Source organism: Astatotilapia calliptera, chromosome 8 (assembly GCF_900246225.1).
Source record: "Astatotilapia calliptera chromosome 8, fAstCal1.2, whole genome shotgun sequence".
Taxonomy (NCBI): domain Eukaryota; kingdom Metazoa; phylum Chordata; class Actinopteri; order Cichliformes; family Cichlidae; genus Astatotilapia; species Astatotilapia calliptera.
The window spans coordinates 4,775,163-4,793,889 of record NC_039309.1 but is presented as its reverse complement, the minus strand read 5'-3'; the positions used below and the strand labels follow the sequence as shown (position 1 = coordinate 4,793,889).

General features: G+C 40.7%; 1 protein-coding gene across 2 annotated transcripts; it reads right to left on the bottom strand.

Moving 5' to 3' along the window:
* Window positions 1-3,048: 3,048 nt before the first annotated feature.
* stx4 (syntaxin 4) lies at window positions 3,049-18,720 on the bottom strand. 2 transcript variants are annotated; one of them, XM_026178024.1, is made up of 10 exons: window positions 18,629-18,720; window positions 12,895-12,984; window positions 10,693-10,792; window positions 10,465-10,539; window positions 10,315-10,385; window positions 9,877-9,985; window positions 7,282-7,355; window positions 6,832-6,969; window positions 6,641-6,751; window positions 3,049-3,796 (listed from the first exon to the last, which is right to left on the bottom strand). In XM_026178024.1, the coding sequence occupies exons 3-10, from the start codon at window positions 10,751-10,753 to the stop codon at window positions 3,716-3,718; spliced, it is 720 nt and encodes a 239-aa protein (XP_026033809.1). In that variant the 5' UTR covers window positions 10,754-10,792; window positions 12,895-12,984; window positions 18,629-18,720; the 3' UTR covers window positions 3,049-3,715. The 2 variants fall into 2 exon arrangements, with proteins under 2 accessions (XP_026033809.1, XP_026033808.1); XM_026178023.1 differs by lacking the exon at window positions 18,629-18,720 and adding an exon at window positions 13,327-13,555.
* Window positions 18,721-18,727: the final 7 nt, after the last annotated feature.

The following is an 18,727-nucleotide window of genomic DNA, read 5'->3' as shown; positions in this document are numbered from 1 at the left end:
CGCTGGACTGACAGTAAACAGGTGGCGCCGCTGTCGAGCGTCCAGATATGTGGACATGCCGTGGATAAAACTCACCACTTGGACTCGGAGGGGGTGGGGCGTGGGTGGGACAAAAGGTGCAAGTTGTTAGTTCACATAATGTACTGTAATCATTAAAAGACTGGAACACTCAGATGCTCTGTTAAGACAGGGTTAAACGGCGCCCTCTGCTGGGGTTACCCATGAAAAGTAATTTGTGTGACATTTAAAAGTCTCGAGTGAGCGGTTGTATTGTAAGTTGAAGGTTTTAGAAAGTTTGGTTTTGAGATTTTCTGTCCTGACTATTGTTTCTCTGTAGTCAGTTGATAAGTTATGCATATTTTATTATTTCTTCCAGGTTATTAGGAAGAGAACAGATCTGTCAATGTGATCTTTGCTGCACTATGCTGGAGCTCGTCTTTTTGTTTGGCCCCTCCTCTCCCCCTCTTTGTTTATTTTAAAAAAAAAAATATTTTCTCCATGTCACTTTCTGTTCATCGGATTCGAAAATCCAGCCTTGCATTTCTCTTTTGCACATCTTTAATAACGTGGCCCTCGGCTTTTTTTCAGTACACCGTGGTGTTGTGATGCGTTTGTTCATCAACTGAAGTTGATGAATTGGTTCCTGGTACCTGACGATGTTTGTCTCCAGTTTGGAAAATGTATTATCTTTAGTCACACCACAAAATCCAGCTTTCATCCCCCCAAAACGTCCTAAAGGCAGTTTAAAAAATTACTTGTCACAAAAAGCCAAGTAAATGTTGAGAACTGAATTTAAGAGTGCCTCTGTGGCCAAATGGTTTTGAACCTCAGATTGCCTTGTGAAGCACCTGAAGCAGGGGTGTTAAATTTCTCTTATTCGGTTATTAAAAAAACAAATTAATCCAAAAAATGATGTGGGGAAAAATCCACCCCTTACATGAAACAAAGGAAAAACACCCCGAGCATCAGTGCTACTGAATTAATGTTTCATTTTTCACCTGAACTTTGTTTTTCTCTCACATCATCGATTTTGGTTCATGTTTAAAAAAAAAAAAGGAAAAAAAGAAAAAAGTATACTTGGACAAAATAAAAAAAAAAAAATGTGAATAAAATTACTGGTACAGTTTGAGATGACTGTAAATTGTCGATTTACTTTTGAGCAAAGATGATATCTGGTGGGGGGGCGGGGGGGTAGTTTATGGTGATGGTCTTACTTTGATTTCTGTCTCTTTTTGTTGCATTCCTTTGATCCTTGTAATTCCACATTGTTTTACTTGAAAATTATGGCAATTACAGTTGAATAAAAAGACCAAAAATTAGTTGAAATTTTTTTTTTTTTTTTTACCCCAAATGAAGATTTATTTCTGTGACCAACACAAGAAAGAAGAGCTGGAGCTCTGCAACCGTCTGCTGAGCTTCACCTTCTATTAGTGCGACTCACCGAACTCCAACTCTTAATGGAGTATCTGACAAATATGGTTTGCTGCGTAGCAGAAGTCATCCAAGAGGTTATTAGTTTGTTTATAGATGTAATCTTAATGCCTTCGCTTCCAAATATCATGACTTCTAGCTCCAAAAATGCAGTTGGAGCTAGAAAAAACAGTTGAAGCCAACAGACCAACTTAGCTGAGGTTAAATCCTGAAGCATGAAAAACTGGCAGGTCTGAAACATCTTCTGTATTTGTAACAGAGAATCAACTGCTTTTATGAAGCGCTTCTGTTTTTATTGTAATACTTTTACTTGTTTTCCTAAATCTTGCCTCTGATATTTGCCCTCCATACTTTCACAGACTTAACACTAAGACCAATGAAAACTAAACTGAATTAAAACAAAGTCGAAATAGAATAAAAATTAACTAGAGAATAGAACTGCCCTCGGCTCACCTGATTCATGACCTCATCGGTAACATTTTTGCGGTGAGTTTATTGGCTCAATCACTAGTTTCAGCTCTTAAATATAAATCAGCTAAAGAGTTTCAGTGTCACAATTACTGACCTCATGTCTGGTTTCAAATCAGCTTTTTTCAATCATAAAAATGAAATGTTTGGTAAAATCCAAAATTGGTCTGTGTTAACCTGCATTTTTGTCCCTGTGGCTACAAAGGCAACAGCTGCTCTCTTAACAGAACAGGAAGGGAGGAGACCCTGACTTATTTTAATGAAAACTGCCCACTGACTTTTTTTCCTCCCACCAATCAGGATGGAAACACCCCACAGCTGAGTGTTCAGCAAGCTCGCCAACTTTAAAGCTTTCAGGGATGTTTTCCATTTTCCTGTGAGGTACAGTGTTCTTCATTATTTCAAGCCACTGTACACCCTGTGCATTAAACGGATCACAAAAATGCAGGTTAGGCAGGTATTCCAGACTTTGTCCTCCCCAGCAACGTTTTCTAGTTCTTCCTGGGGATCCCGAGGTGCTTCCAGGCTCCTTTAGAGGGCCAGCTGATAGTTCAAGACTTGCTAATCTTAAAAAGATACAAGGCAGACTGAGGATAATGGAACATGGCGGTATTTTATTTTAAAAACAAATGTATAATAAAATAAATGAGCGATGCAAAATTGAAACAGCCATAACTTTACACAGTAGCAGTGTCACTCCCCTCCATCCTCTGCCAGCCTTTTTCACAGCAACTTTTCTGCTTCTGAACGAGGCGTCAGTGAGAAGCCGCCTCTCAGTTTTGGTTAATTTTTTCTTTTTTAAATGGGTTTCATTTGTCCCCTTGGTGTATTCTGACTCCAAAATTTAGCAAAAAAAACTGCATAATGGGACAAAAGGGTGAGAAAAAAAACACGTTGAAGTCTAAAATACATCCATCCCTTTTTGTTAATGCACGACGTCACATTTGCAAAGGAGAAGGCACCATTTCTGAAGACGTGTGTGTTGTTTAAGCAGGCGCTTGCACAACGTTTTGAGTCAAAAATGCAAACTGGAAGGACACAGGAAAGGGGAAGCGTTGGACCTGTACTGTTGAGAGACCTTATGCAAATGTGAAGAGGAGGAGGAAAGGGCGGAGGGTAGGGGTTATTTCACACACACATACACACAAAAAAACACAAAACTGTATTTACACTTGTTACATGTACGCAGTATGAAAACAAAAACTTTGAAGTTTTAAAAATCATCTGCATAAATTTTTTATCACCAGCAACATCAGTTATGTACAATTATATTAGTCTATTTCCTGTATCCGACTATAAAAGGCCTACATTATAAAATTGTTCTTTAGGTCTCCAATTCATCCAGAACCATCAACGTTACAACACAGTTTTCCTGAGTACAGTATGACGAGTGCCAGTGTTTGATCAATACTGCTCTGTGCCCCACTCAAGGTCACTTAATTCCTCTTTTTTTTTTTTGTTTTTTTTTTAAACACAGGAGGGGAAGGATCGACTGGTGTAACAGTCCACAGTGAGTCCCGCTGTTTGTTTTTGCAGAACAGAAACTGACAGAAAACGTGCGGCGCCGGCATCGAGCGCGCAGCACAGATTGTGAGATTAAACGACAGAGCACATCTCTTCCATACAACAGAAAAAGTGGAGAGTAGGACCGTTAGGCAGACAGGAGGGTTAGAGGAATAAAAAAAAAAAAAAAAATCAAACTGAAATCCACTGACTCCGCTCAGCTGTACATCCTGTGAGCTGATGTATATGCATGAATGTGTGGATTTGGGGGTATCCATAATGTGCTTCTGCTAACTTGCACCACAGGGTGTTGCTAGGATGAGAAGGTGGTGACCAAGGCGATGATGATGATGAGGAGAAGGATGGCCAAACAGATTCCAATCCAGAGTTTTTTCTGCAGCGGGAGATAAGCACACAGGTTAGAGTCATTCCAGGAAAGAAAAATCAATCCCCCCCACCCCATCATGGTTTCAGAGTGGGGCCAATTTATAGTCTCCGACACACAGAAACAAGTACAGCGGCCCCTTTTTCTGTGGGATAGATCGCTGGTTATAATAAGTTACAGCATATGAGAGGTCTCATTTTAACCCAACATGTAATACCAGGCTTGTTTTCTAGCTAACAAAGGCGTGGTTTGTAAAGTTAACCTTGTTTTTTGTTTCCTTTTCTTTCTTTTGTGCATGAGCAACACACATCGTCTTTTTCCAATCACGTCATAAAACCAGAGCTTTCCCAACTGATCATCATGAGCCTGTGAAGCTTAGCTGGTGCCATAAAGTCTGACCAGATGGGGATTTAATTCAAAGAGTCAACACCCAAAGACAAGCTATTGTGTTTTCAGGGCCTGTAACTTGCACAACTTTTGAATGGCTTCAATAAACAAGCTAAAGTTGCTGTATATAAAAATCAGCTGATCGTGATCGGATCAGGTGGGAGATGCTCACTGATTTTATATGGGATGATGTGTTCAAGATTAAAGCAGTTTTCCTGCAAAGCGCTCAACCTCAAGCCAAGATTTAGTCACTTCTATTTAATTTTATTTACATAGCGCCAAATCACATCGGCAGTTTCCTTAAAGTGCTTTTTACTTTAAAAGATTAAAAAAAAAAAAGAAATCAGTATTTAATAATAAAACCATCCCCTTTGAGCAAGCACTTTCCGACAGTGGGAATAAAATAATCCTTTTTAACAGGAAGAACCCTGCAGCAGAACCAGGCTCAGGGAGGGGTGGCCATCTGCCCCGGTGGGACAAATCTGGATCTTGTTTATCCAGAGGGTCTCATTTCTGAGCTTAAAGTTGACCTGAAGCTGTTTGATCAGTGCGATGTGTCATGTAAACACTAAAGTCGCTCCATTTCATAACCATAAGCAACATTCAGGAGTGTTAAAGCATCCCAGCATTCGAAATACAGCTAGAAGATGTGCCTGGTATCAAAAAGGAGACGTTCACATGCTGTTGCTTGTTTCGACCAGACACCTTTCCCACATGGTTATATGACCCTTCAAAGTTACCGAAAAAGCACTTTAAGTTTTGTCCAATGAATTATAAGGGGGAAAAAAGGGTCCTGGTGCTTGGCTCTCATCTCTTATTGTGTAGTTAAGAGCTATGAAGGCTTAAAAATGCACACATGAGACCCTAATGTGCAAAATTACAAACTGAGAGCAAAAACTGATCAGGAAAGTGTTTGCTCAGGTTATATATTAAAGGCTTTTTTTCCCCATACATCCTCACTTCACAGGAGTCGCCCCCTGCTGGCCAAGAAAGTAGCACTTCACTTATCACACAGTCTAGGATTTTTAATCTTTTTAACGAGAGTCTGATAGAACCAGACAGATGGGATTACCACAATATTTGAGAAGCTTAATTTATTTGCTGTTCTCCTCCATTAGAGCAGTTTCCAGTGTCAATATTTACAAACTCTCCGACTTTGGAGCGTGCTGCCGTTAAGCACACAGAGGCCGCTCCTCTGCACGTTTAGCACAGTGATCGAGTTTTAGTGGCGATCCAAACAGCATTTCTCTGCAAGGCAGCATTTTCCAAAGCAGAATAATGAGGAAACTCGTTTCAGGAAGTTTCACCTTGCGTCACTCATGTGAATACAGGGCAGAGCTATTCTCTCATAACAGCACGGAGGAGGAAGAAAAACAAAGAGGATCGGAGCCCTCTCCTCGTTTTCCCTGTAAAGTACCCATGAAACCAAAAGAGGATAGGACTCTCTGCAGCACAAAGTGTCCGTTTATTGTTATGCATCTCTGCTGTTTCTGATTTAGTTTTTTAATTTAGGAGATTTTAGGATAACTGCTTACACTAGGAAAGCTGGTATATTTATAGAAAAAGGGACTAAGAGAATATTAGGAAAACAGTGAGTCGTGTTTCCATCTCTTCATCAACACATTCTGGTTTTCCAAATTTAATGATAACCATTAAATTAATTACTGTTTAATAACAAGCTTAAGGAAGTATTTTCATAGATTTTACAGTTTCACTGAGTGTAGTCTGTGTAACTCTGACCTCTAAATTGGAAAATAAGTATTTCTCATCCTTTTTTTTTCCCCCAATGTATTAACATCAGGTAATGTCTGCATGGAAATAACCAACAATCATGCTTGATGACAGTTGGTTAGGCCTCTCTACACTCTCATTTCTGATCACAAGTCCCACTAAAGGACTTCAGGTCATCATGCCACCCTCACTGAGTCTGATTCTGACATGTGTACATGTAGGGCTCTGACCAGCTCCTGCTCTCTCCTCCACACTGTGGAGACCCTGGAGGAGCTGAAAGGGGTACAGGTACTATCTCATGCCAGTAGCAGCGAAACAAAACTAGAGGAGGGATAAGGAGAGAGCACGCACTGTAAAACCATTTGGCAGTTGCCTTGTTGTTGCCTTTCTACCAGTTGTTGCTTTAATTTGCACCAAAGCAGCTGAAATCATAAACGTTTCTGCTTCCTAACTGGACAGACTAATCCTCCTGAAGTTCACTCTTTGTGTTGTTATTTTAGAGAAAAGTGAGAACCTGCAGAAACGAGCACCTTAATGTGAATGTGGGAAAACAGTCTCTTAGCTAAGAGGCTTCGCATCGATTTGCATCCTTGTTTAGATTGTGTGTGTAATCGAGCTGCGAGAAAACTTGGCTTCGTCGTTGCTGTGAGTGTAATGAAAGTAAAAGTGACGCTTAGATCGACTGATTAAAAAACTGTCCTTTTCATGATGTCATTCGGGTTTCTCTGTGCGTACCTTGCGTGATCTATGCTGATACGTGACCGCTTTCTCCAGTTCGCCCTTTGCTTTCTCCACGTAGTCTGAAGACTTGTTGATATTGTTCTCAATCCTGTCCACCATCTCGCCCTGCGGTGAACAAAAACATCACAATCAAACGCCATCCGCAGCCCGAACCAGCTCCACAGACTTCATTGGCGCTGCGTTACCTGAGCCTCCACCTCCATGGCGAGGTACTGGAACATGTCGTGCAGCTCTCTGATGCTGCTCTCCAGCTTCAGGATCTCATCGTGCCGGGACTCGATCTCATTCAGAGCCTGCCTCGTAGCTTTAGTATCACTCAGGATCTGGACACCATATTTATTAGGGAAATCGTGGACAGCAGAACCAGGCACAACTTTTCAGGGGGTCATCTATGAACAGCAGCACAAAACCTGCAGGAGTCTTCGCACGAGCTACTTGAGTTAGACTACAGCACAGCTAAGGGCTGCACAGGATATTCTTACCATATCTGTAGTCCTGTTTGAGCAGTTAGAGAGGTGTGTGAAAGTTACTAAACCTGCAGCCACAGAACACCTGCATCTGCTGCAGGGAAGTCTGTGTTGTGGTTTCTCATGTTGAAACACACTTTGCTTTTTGTTAACTTCGCACGTACTCACATTTTGGGTGAAAACATCCGTCTGCCCGCTCTCGAGCATCGCATCCAGCTGCTCATCTGTCACGTTGCTGCCAGCTGAAGACAGGAGAAAATCGAATCAGAGCGTTTAGAGGAACGCGCAGAACGGTGAAGATATTGTTCTGTCCTCGTCTACAGCTGATTACAGCGCTCCCATTAGCATTATTCACACTCTACTAGAGTAGCTTTGCATGATTAGCAGTTCAAAATAATCTCTTTATCTTAAACTTGAAGGCGTTTCAGCCATTCCCCTTTTAGCCAACCCTCTTCTGACTGACGGGTGGAGCAGGGTGGGTGAGCTTCGAGATAAGAGGTCCCATTTAGGTCACTGTAATATCCATACTAGAGATGGCACGATACCACTTTTTTATGTCCGATACCGATACCGATATCATAAATTTGGATATCTGCCGATACCGATATGAATCCGATATAATGTTTTTTAATCAATAAAACTGTTTTTTAAATATCTTGCTGCATTTTGTATAAGTTCATACTCAAGTTTAAAACAACAACTACACTAAAGCTATTCTGTTATACCTGTATGCAAAAAAAAATATTTCATAGTTCAGCAATACTGATCAATCTAATAAACTTAAACCTACACCATCCTCCCTATTCTGGTATTTTAAAGAGTACTTAGCATAAATATTAAGCAACCTAATTAATAGGGTTCCAACTCCCAGCAACAACAAAAATAAATAAATAAAAAATAGGGAACCACCCCTCACGCTCCACCTCATGATGCTTAATCGACGTAATCAACCTTAATTTGATGCAGTGTGAAAAAAATGCACAGAAATCAATTATTTTTCAAGAAATATTAAATAGATTCAACATCTTTCTTCAACAAAATTGCAGACTGCACAGATGGTACCATCCCAAAGTAAAAAGTACTATAGCTTACTAGGGTATATATATTAGACTTAATAGTTACTATGTACAGTAATTGACTTCTATTCATTTTACATCAGATTAAAACTTTGGGTGTAAGATTCAGATAAATATTAAATAATTAAAAGCGAGACATTTTAAATGAGAATAAGAAAGAAAAGTATGTCTTTGTGCCCCCTTTTCCCTGTTAATGCCCTATCGGCCCCCCTGGCTAAACTTTGCTAGATGCGCCCCTGCACAGTTACCAGCGTCAGCTACGTAGAAAAAGATCCTGGTGTAGAAAGTAATATTAAATACATTCTAACAACAGCTGATCAAGCTTAAACGTTCTGCTGTTGTTCAGCCGCTGGTTTCCTCTTTCTGGTGCAAAGTGGGCCAAAAGCAAACAAGAGACACGGACTCGCGACAGAAAAGCCGATCAGCTGATCATTAAGCAGTTTCATGATTGAAGTAGCAGCCGGAGAGCGAGAGGCAGTCGCTCGTTAAGCTTAACGCAGGAATGCTTTACAAACATTCAGAGATGGACTTACACACTTGCTTTACTTCTCTCGGGATAATTTTGTTGGAGATGAAATGCCGGGTTGCTAGCGAAGCTCCAAATGCTATCCAGACCACCGACAGGTCCCGCATGCCACAGCCGCTTTATCACATGATGCATACTGCTCCGACGTGCTAACGTTCTGAGGTGAGTTACGGCGTGTTGCAAGTTTTGTGAGGTGCTTTCGTGATATTTAATGGATCGGATTACATTTTTTATTTTTCTCCGATATCCGATCCAGTAATTTAGGTCAGTATCGGACCGATACTGATACGTAATATCGGATCGGTCCATCTCTAATCCATACATCAACATTTTAGAGCAGTTCAAGGCCTGAGCTTTTTAGTTTGTACCTAAACTGACTTCATTATTTGACTGTATGGTTTCATTTAACAGGAACGACCACCACTGCAGGATATGACAGGAAATTACAGCAGTGCTTTCTAGTCATTCGTGACCACACATGAAGCTGTGCAGAGCTGCTAGCCGAGCACCTTTGACTCATCTTTGGTCAAATCAGCTTCAAGCACCAGCATGGTGTCGGAATTCTTTTAAAGTGAACTTGTGCTTTTCCTTTAATTCATGTCCAGTTTTAAAGGTCGATGATCAAATTTTAAAATAATGTGATCAGTTTATGTACACGTACTCCCTGTGAGCCAAAAGCTCAGGCTTCAGACTGTGTTCTTCTAGTCTTGGCTCAGTATGACGTTACAGAGAGGGGATATTTCTAATATGGTCACAAACCCCACCCACTGGCCACCCAACCTTTCTGTGTTTGAGGGGCAGCCAATTAGGAGAAAGTTGTCTTAAAAAGGGGGAGGAGCTAAAACTGCTTTTGGTACAGTACAAGATTAAAAAATAAAATAAAGGATTATTTTGAAATGTGAATCATGCAAAGCTACCCTAGTAGAGGCACACTGCACATTAGTGTGAAATATCCATCTCACCCCCTTTAAACATATGTTGTGTCATTTTAAAACAGAAAGTGACAGAAAGAAGAAAACGGCATGGCGTTGTCACCCGACTTTAAACCTCCTGCCGTAGTGTGGAAGTGATCGGTAAAACTGATTTCCCCAAGTGAGACCACAGACCACAAAAATCTGACAAGGTGACAGATATATCTCCTCGGTGCTGCGTGCTACTCACTGATTTTCAGCTGCCTCTGTATTCTTTCCACGTTTCTATCCCTGTACTGAGCCTGGATGGTGTTACAGTGGCCCATGAGCTCCACAAACTCCTTGGACAAGATAGTGTGCTGGCAAAAGGAGAGCGAAAGAAAAAGGAAGCAGAGTGAAAAAACAAATGTAGTCGTAATTTCCCTCAAAATTTCCCCAAAACCAGCTGTCATTTTCACAATGAGTGGCCATTACAGATAACACCTACGATTTAGCTGCTTTTAAAATGGTTATCAATAACCGCAGTCTAAACTATCAGCACAGCATTCATTTCCACTTTAAGGCTATAAAGAGCATTAAAACTGATCATATGCCAGTCACATGACCTCGATGGCATGCTGTTTACAGAGAAAATAGAAAGAGAGGGGCGTTATGTTTTTAGCTGATTACAAAAAGTCTCGGGTGCTACCTGTGTGCGCTGCATTCGAGTATTTATGGGTATGTATTTCCCATCATCCTCTCCCTTCTTGGGCTCAATACCTGTGGAAAGATGGCCATAAGTCAAGCCATGCTGAACAAAATAATAAATCTTTTCCCCCTGCAGCTCAAAGATACTCACTCTTCAGCTTTCTCTGGATTTGACCAGCCAGCGTTTTGATCTCGTCTCGAAGAGTTTGGAGCTCTTTCTTCATATCTGTGCAAAAGATCAAAAACAGTAAATTTAGCAAACAAAACCCTTGAATAGGACAACCTGATCGCCCCCTCTCCTCTGACAGTTTACTAACATGCTTCTGTCTGCAACTTTCGGTGAACCACTACACCTTATATATGACGATATATTACGCACCTTCCTTCGGTAGCGCCTCGCCCAGCACAGTTTTCTGTTTGTTCTCGAGGTCAGACACCATCCTTTTGAGCTGCTGGAGCCCCTGGTGAATTTCTTGGGTCTGACGATAACAAGGAAAGAATTTTAGGGAACAAAAGAACTATTTTGTTAGCTCAATTTATCTCATATATCAAGCAAATCTCATCCTATTCCCTCTATCAGTCCTTATAGCTAAAATGGGTGCAGCTCCCTCTGATATCTATGAAGCAATGCCAACATATGTAAGCTTTCTTTGTGTTAGCTGGCTCAACAACACCTAAAGTCCCCCATCAGAGACAATAACGGGTATCACACAGGCTTTCTGCTCCAGGCTCTGACTGCACTTACAAAAACAAGGCACTACTGGTGCAGCAAATAATTCAGAGAAGCAGTGCTGCAGAAAAGTGTTTGTTTTGTGAATTCATATATTAATATACCATCACATGAAAAAAGAAAGTTTCCACTGGACTCTCTGCAGTTCTGTAAGAAGTAGTAAGTCTGCAGCGTAACCACATCCCCTCTTAACCCTACGCCGTAACCTGACGTGCACCTCCTAAGAAATATAACTACATGCTGGGTCGATGCAGCACACAACATGTGGAAGGTTATGGCGTAGGGTTAAGAGGAGGTTCCAGTTTTGTCAGTTATGACGCAGCTTTCCTACGCATTTGATTAGGAACACCTGGCTGCTACTTGCCCTCTTATTTCCTGCCGAAGCAACAAAGGTTTTTGATGAGACAGCTGCAAGTTAAAGCTGTGAAATGTTTAACTTGATTCATCATAATATTCAATGGACCATGGCTCGATGACAAAGGTGTGGAAGCCACTTCAGTCTGTGGCCAAATTAAAGTCAAAATTTTAAGATGCCGGCTACAAATTTTGACTTATGGATGGAAAAAGAAAAAAGTTCTTTAGTGAGCGAGCTTCCATGATTAAACCCTGTTTACACTGCTGCTCAGCTTTCCTCAGCATGAAAAATATAAGCATACTTACAACATATTCTCAATCAGTGAAAGCACATTTCCAGATGATTTTTAACCAAAACACTGAACATAACCTTCTGCAGACCAGGTCATGTGTTCAGTCTAAGTTGCCATAGTGATCCAGCCAAGTAAAAAGCCACCTTCATGACAGTTGAAACTGACTTCAGGCTCAGTATGGCTCACTAACCAATTAATCTGCCTTATAACTAGACTATTCACGCTGGTTGAACAACTACTGATTTTTTAAAAATAAAACACTTGCATACAGCACCGTTAACCCACTTATTTATGCAGGACAGTTTAAACTGCTCTGACTCCTCATCTATTTAACCTGACACTGGATGTCCAGCCTCTATGGCTCCCTGCCCTTACGTCCTTGTGTCCTCTCCCCAGATAACCTTGGTCCTTATCCTCCAGCTTCTCTCCTCCTGTTGGTGAATGGTGTCACAAACATAAACGTCTTTCTAAAAATTTATAGTGGCAAGAAGGTCAAGTGGATCAGGCCTCATATTTTCCATGTTTTTGCTTTGGACCAATAAAAACAAAGAACAAACCAATTTCTATCCACGGGCCATCAGGCTGGATCACTGATGAACTGTCGAACTTTAATTATTCATAATTGTACATTTGCAATTTTGTGCATTTATATTAACCTGTAAACTGTGTTTTGCTTGTAAACGTCTTGAATCTTGAAATATGAGAATATCTAAGGCATTCCTGAAATATTAGTCACACTTTTTGGACCTTTAAAATACTTTCTAGAGGGAGTTTTCCATACCAAGAATAAGACTCCAAGGACAAAAATGTGGATATGCATAAATTGATAAGTTTCTTCAAACCATTTTAAATCAAAACCAAAAGATATTCAAACACATTACTATAGAGACCTAAGATCAGCGCAGAGAATAGTCACATTTTGTGATATTAGGTGAATAACTCTGGTTCCTTACTCGTGACAGTTCGGGTACAAGGAGACTGGGAGTTAGCAGACTACGATTTGTTGACAAAACAGGTTAAGAACGCATCAGCAGCAGTCTGTGATATTTAAGCCTCTGTAGTGCATTTTTGTCTCTCTTTTGCACAAATGTAAAATTCAGAAGTGTGTGCAAACTACCAAAGTGAATGAGTAACAGGAGGACAGTGCAGATCATTTGATTTTGGGGGATTTTCCAGAGAGAAGTGCGTGATGTTTCTGCCTCACCTTTCTGAAAAAGGTTTCATTTTCCTTCTCTGAGCCTCCAGATCTGATCAGCGCTTTGCCCTCCTCGTCGTCATCCGAAGCCTCTGCGGTCTGAAGTCACATTGATTTTAAATAACATAAACAGAAGAAAAACAGTGAGTGCTTTCTCGCTGTCCGAGGATGTGAATCATGAGCCCTGCCCTGTCCCGGCCTGCCCTATCCTTTAAGGAGAAAGGACTGAAACGGAAGTTGGAAGTAAAACATCAATAAAGTCAACTTTTATAAAGAGAAATATCTGCAAAAAAATCCCACTTAACCACTTTTTGATTCCCTCTGCTCGTCTAAGTTGTCCCTGGAGACTCTTAGGTTAACTCGGGTAAAGTAGTGAACTGGGCTAACTTAGCCACGCTAGCGGAGCTAGAGCTAATGTTAGCACTTTACTTTGAAACTCACATTTCCTAATTCTTTGGTCCGGTCCCTCATTTTTCCAAAAGCGAAGGGAAGAAATCAAAAGTAAAAAACGCTGCACTGAAATAAAGCGAGCCGCTCCCAAAGCGTAATCTCCGCAAAGTTCACGCCGCCGCTGTCATTCAACTAGTAAACTCCAGCGGCAGCGCGTCTTCTTCTGCGGCCCACTCAACTCATCGACTCACTGGCGCCCCTGTCATAGCAGGAGGAACTGCTGAAAGGCTCTAATCGTAGGCTTTCTTCCCAAATACTCACTACGTAGAATAATCTAGGCATATAAAGATAAATAAAAAAATATGTGCGAATATTTATATAGATAAATAAACACATATTGTGTAGATACAGTGGAGATATAAAGGTCGTGACTTTAGGATATTAAGATTAAGGAGGCACAGAAAAAGAGAATAGATAATTTAGTGGACAAGTAAAGGAAAAGAGGAAAAAAATAAACAGGAAAAGCAAACAAAGACTAACAACAATATTTTGGTCATGGGTGTTGTAATGTAATAAAATGCAATTGTAGACCTCAGACCTCAGAACTTATTACAAATTTTAAAATTATGCCAGTTTTATATGGTCAGTAATATTGCTCTTACTCTCGTACTTGCAGATGCTGTTGATATGTCGACTTAAGATCTAATGTTATTTTCATTGTTCTGTGCCACCTAGGCACCAAAAGTTACATGTGGGTCATATTGTGGCAGCATTATAAACAGTGTGACTAAATTAATTTTAAAAACATTGATTTGTTTCAGTCGGCCTGTAACTGCTGTTTAATAGTTTCTACCGACTGGAGAACAGCTGTTACCTCAGGAATCAAAATCTTTTTCTATAAAAAAAGAAACTACACACAGAGGCAGAAACAATTCAGTCCATGGTTTGCTTGTTTTAATGCCTAAAAAAAAAAAATCAGATTTCGCTATAAGTGATGAATTTACTGGTGCAGTCCAAACAAGTTGAAAGTAAAACCCTGTAAAATCAGCTGTCTCCTGAGTTGGTGTGAAAAGTGCAGCCTCTGAATCTGAAGAGTGCTTTCATTCAGATCCAAATTATGTGGAGGTAACTGCACTAGAACAAGAAAGGTTTGCTTTACAAATCCCGAAAGACAGTTTGAAACACCTGATCCTTGCTGAAAGTGAAGAGTTCAAACATTTCAGTTTAGGTCACAGCTCTAATATCTGCTGAAAATCAAGAACTGAAATTATGGAACAGCCTGCAAGAGCATCAAAACTGAAGTCTGCTGCAGCTCCATGACCACAGTATACAGTGATCCTCCAAGAGTCTGCAGCAGTTCTTAAACTAACTGCTGGAAATATCTACACAGCCTGTGGCACCAACACTGAAGCCCACTGCCTGCAGAAACACCACACATTCTCCAAACTGGTCCAACTCTTCACCCTGAGCTGAGTGACACCACAGTGAAAGAACCACAGGGTGCTATACAGACTAAACACGAGCAGTGAATTTTACAGGATGTTTCTGAGAACTTTGAATTCAGTCAGACATTGGGCAATGAGGCAGAACAGATAACAGCCCTAGAGGAAAAGCATGCTGCCTTAATCTTGGAGATAGAGCAGTGGAAAAGGACTGCGTAATACTCAAAGAGATGAGGCAGAAAAAGCAAGGGTATTTCTTCAAGTAGAAATTTATAAGAAAGGGGAAGTTGCACACAAATGTTTCCCAAAAATTGGATGAACTAAAAACAGGTCTCAGCATTTAAAGAGAAAAGAAAAATAATACTGAGAACTTCTTAGCGCTAAGAGGAAACTACCAAACTCCAGGCAGAGCTGGCCCAATTTTATGGAAAAATTCTAGTTTATCCTCATGTGTAGAGTTAGGTGGTTAAAACTTCACTGTATGATTTTGTATAACCTTTGCATGCTCAGATGAAGTATGTGTATATGTCAGCGTGACCTTGTGAAAACTGCTTAGCTTTGCTTAACGATGTTTCACTATGTTATCTGCTAACTGTTTTGCTCAGAAGGATGAAACTCCAGTGCCAGGAGCTTCCCATGAAAAGATAGTGGGAGTTGTCCTCTGTCCAGCCACAGCCCATGGGACAGAAACCTGTTGTAACTAAAAGACAATCAGAGTTGTGTGCGGGGGGTAGAGACATCCCAAGGGTAGAGCTGGCATGACTGTGAACTATGAAGTTTGATGTGTGTTGGCTCTCCTGCGTACAGTAATAAATAGCTTGATCACAGCTCTTTCCATGTTGCAGACTTTAGTTACAAAATTCTACGACACCCAACACCAAAGAAACCTTCAAGAACAAAGATCCCTGTGGGAGAAGGACAGGCTCATAGCTGTGCACTGATCAGGACGAGGGCGGCATTTGTAGGAACCTTGAAGCAGAAAGTGAGTGACTGACTCATGATTTGATGAACAGAGTAATGAAATCTCAGTAATCAAAAAAATAATCAGGAAAAAAATTCTGCTGGATTTTTAAAAGGGCATAAATGATTGCCTTAACTTGACCTCCGCCTCAACAATGAAACTTGTTTATGTTAAGTCAAATTGTAGAGCACTGCTTTCACATTAATTTATCATAAAATCTTAAAACAACTCATAAAAGTAAACATTGCTATATCAATAAACCAACTGTTATCATGCAGATGCATTGTTAAGATATGGTTGATAAGCTGAATGAGTAAAATAACTTGCAGCAGCTGGTTCTTTGAGCTGCATGACTGCTGGTTGTCCACAGGGTGGCACAATCTCCTAACCTAAACACAAATGTTACTCATACAGGAAAGCTTTAGTACAGCGCCTCAAGCCCACCTTTAAATATCATTGCCTATTGGAACAATGCAAACATGGAGAAGGACTGAAAAAATTGGAATTGGTGGAATGCTACTATGCCAGCTGACACACAAAAAAAGGTTATGTGCAGCACATGTGGGATCAGTAGAAAACCAACATCCACAATGAGCTAGAAGGACCTGGCAGCTCAGTGCAATAACATCAGCAGAAGATGGTTACTGTTGAAGCTGGAGATCCAGAGGTTACAGCACACTGGGAACAATGGTGAGCAGTATGGACATAATGATGGAAGAGACCAGAGGTGGCTGACAGGACCAAAGTTGCAGGAGGTCCAAAGGTGCCCTCTAGACTATTGGACTGCGTACACCAGGGATGGGCAACTCCAGGTCTCAAGGGCCGGTGTCCTGCAGATTTTAGATGTGTCCTTGATCCAACACAGCTGATTTAAATGGCTAAATTACCTCCTCAACATGTCTTGAAGTTCTCCAGAGGCCTGGTAATGAACTAATCATTTGATTCAGGTGTGTTGATGCAGGGTGAGATCTAAAACCTGCAGGACACTGACCCTTGAGGCCTGAAGTTGTCCACCTCTGGCGTACACAGACAGGCACAAACGAATGACTGGGATAGAACATCTGTGCTGCATATGTACCGTTAGGAGACACCACCATTGGTGATCGAGAAGAACTGGGCTAAGGTACTGTAGGACCCTCTAGGAGTTTGAAGGTTCTGCACAGCATCTGAGGTATATGTAAGACTGCACTCTTCTGAATACCTCTGATATGGTGCCTGAAATCTGCTGGAGCTGCCCTCCCAGTTTTGGGGTTACAACTCCTAATGCTCCGATTACCGCTGGGACCACTTTGTACTTTACCTTCCTTCTACTCCAGATGTTCCTTCAGCCCCTGGTACAACATTGTTGTCAAGCTTGTGCTGGATAGTGTATTGACGACATTAACGACTTTGGAAAAGTAGTGTCAGCGTTTGAATCTAAGTCAGACATACATCAGCTGCTACCCAAGGAACCGTTCATTAATTTAAAAAAATATAATGATAGGTCTATCTTTCTTAAAAATGGCGAGAACAGTAGCCACAATGATCAATAATCATTAGAAATATATGTATCTTTGGCAAATCCAAGAAATCTATAGATGCTTGTCATGGTTCTTTGGACATCCTCTGTCAGCACGTTTCAGTCTCGATGTCTTGCAACTCAGTCCTTCCTGGTAAAAGGGCTAAAGTTGCACTCTGCAAAGCTCTGCTGTCTAGATCCTTATTACCTTAAATATAAAAGAAATCAATATACTGCAGCTTTAGATGCAAAAATTAGATTCAGTTCAATTCAGTTCAGATAAGAAATAAGTGGCTCTGATATTACACCTTAGAATGAACCCAATTTAGCATTGTATGTCTTTAAGGGTGTCCTATTATGCTTATTTCTGACTGCTCTGCTAAAGTAACTCTGCTTGATTAACAGATCTTATTTTAGAGCACGATGCAAGTTAAAACTAGCCTTTTGCCTCCTTCCTTTAAGCCAGTGGATCTCTAATTTTGGTGTGTGGAGAAACTTACAGGTGGAACATGGACACAGGTCCATGAGATGAAGCTAAGCTGAATGAATATGACTTTTATTTTCAAGAAATTATTTTTTCTCAGACTCAGACAAAAGTTTGAGAACCACAAGAGAAAAAGAAAAATATGTCTAGTGCTTAGAGCAGCCTGGGATCTGGCTCTGGGATTACTTATTCATCAGTCCTCTGGAACTCATTGCACTCTGTAAAGTCCCCCTAGCCATATTTTTGTCATCCCATATCAGTGTGTGTCAGGCTTGAAAAACACTCAGTCAATGAACTATCCAACATTAACATTATCTTTGTCCCTTGAATTTTAGTAAAGTTGTCCATTCCTGATACTTGCACCGAAAATGTGACTGTAGAAATAAAAACATTTGCTGTATTATTGTTCACAGACACACAGCAAAGGCAGAGATGAGATCATTTCCACATAAAGAGTGGGAAAATGTATGCTTACAGGACTCTCAACAACATCCTTATTTAAGACTCTTATCTTGATTTGAACACATCAAATGCTGAAACTAAAACATTAATGAGCTCCCCAGAGCTGCTACAACTGATACAGTTTTATCTCTCTTATCGTCTTTCTTTCACTCACACATATCTCTGAGGTCATGCCTTTCCCTAAGCCTCCCATCAGAACCAAATCAGAACCACACAGGTAAATATTTATCAGATCTTCTATTAAATATTGTTTATAACCCCTAACCTGTCCATCACAAACAGAAGGTTTCAATAGCAGGTGGGTTGGGCTTCTGAGTTCAGAGCTGGTGCTGGATCCCTGGGATCGTCATGTTAGTGATAACTGCTCTCTCTAACATGATACAAAGCGTAAGCTAGAAAAAAATGAGCATTAAAAGACTGAAGCCTGAAGTTTTTCCTCATGAGGATTACTTATACACATGTTCCCCTCAAACCACCACTGCTGAAAAAAATGAAAAAGTACTCACAGTTAAAACGAAATTGAAATGTTCTGGGTTTTAGCTGGCAGGAGTGGCACCTGGTGTCGTCTTCTGCTGTTGTAGCCCGTCTGCTTCAAGGTTCAACGT

Bases quoted from the DNA above. Each gene is read 5' to 3' on its own strand.
- stx4 (XM_026178023.1), bottom strand. From the start codon at position 13,356: ATGAGGGACCGGACCAAAGAATTAGGAAAT. The intron at 10,540-10,692 runs GTGCGTAATATA...TCTTTTGCACAG, and splicing joins CGAGGCGCTACCGAAGGAAG to ATATGAAGAAAGAGCTCCAA. The intron at 9,986-10,314 runs GTAGCACCCGAG...TCCTTTTGCCAG, and splicing joins CTCGAATGCAGCGCACACAG to CACACTATCTTGTCCAAGGA.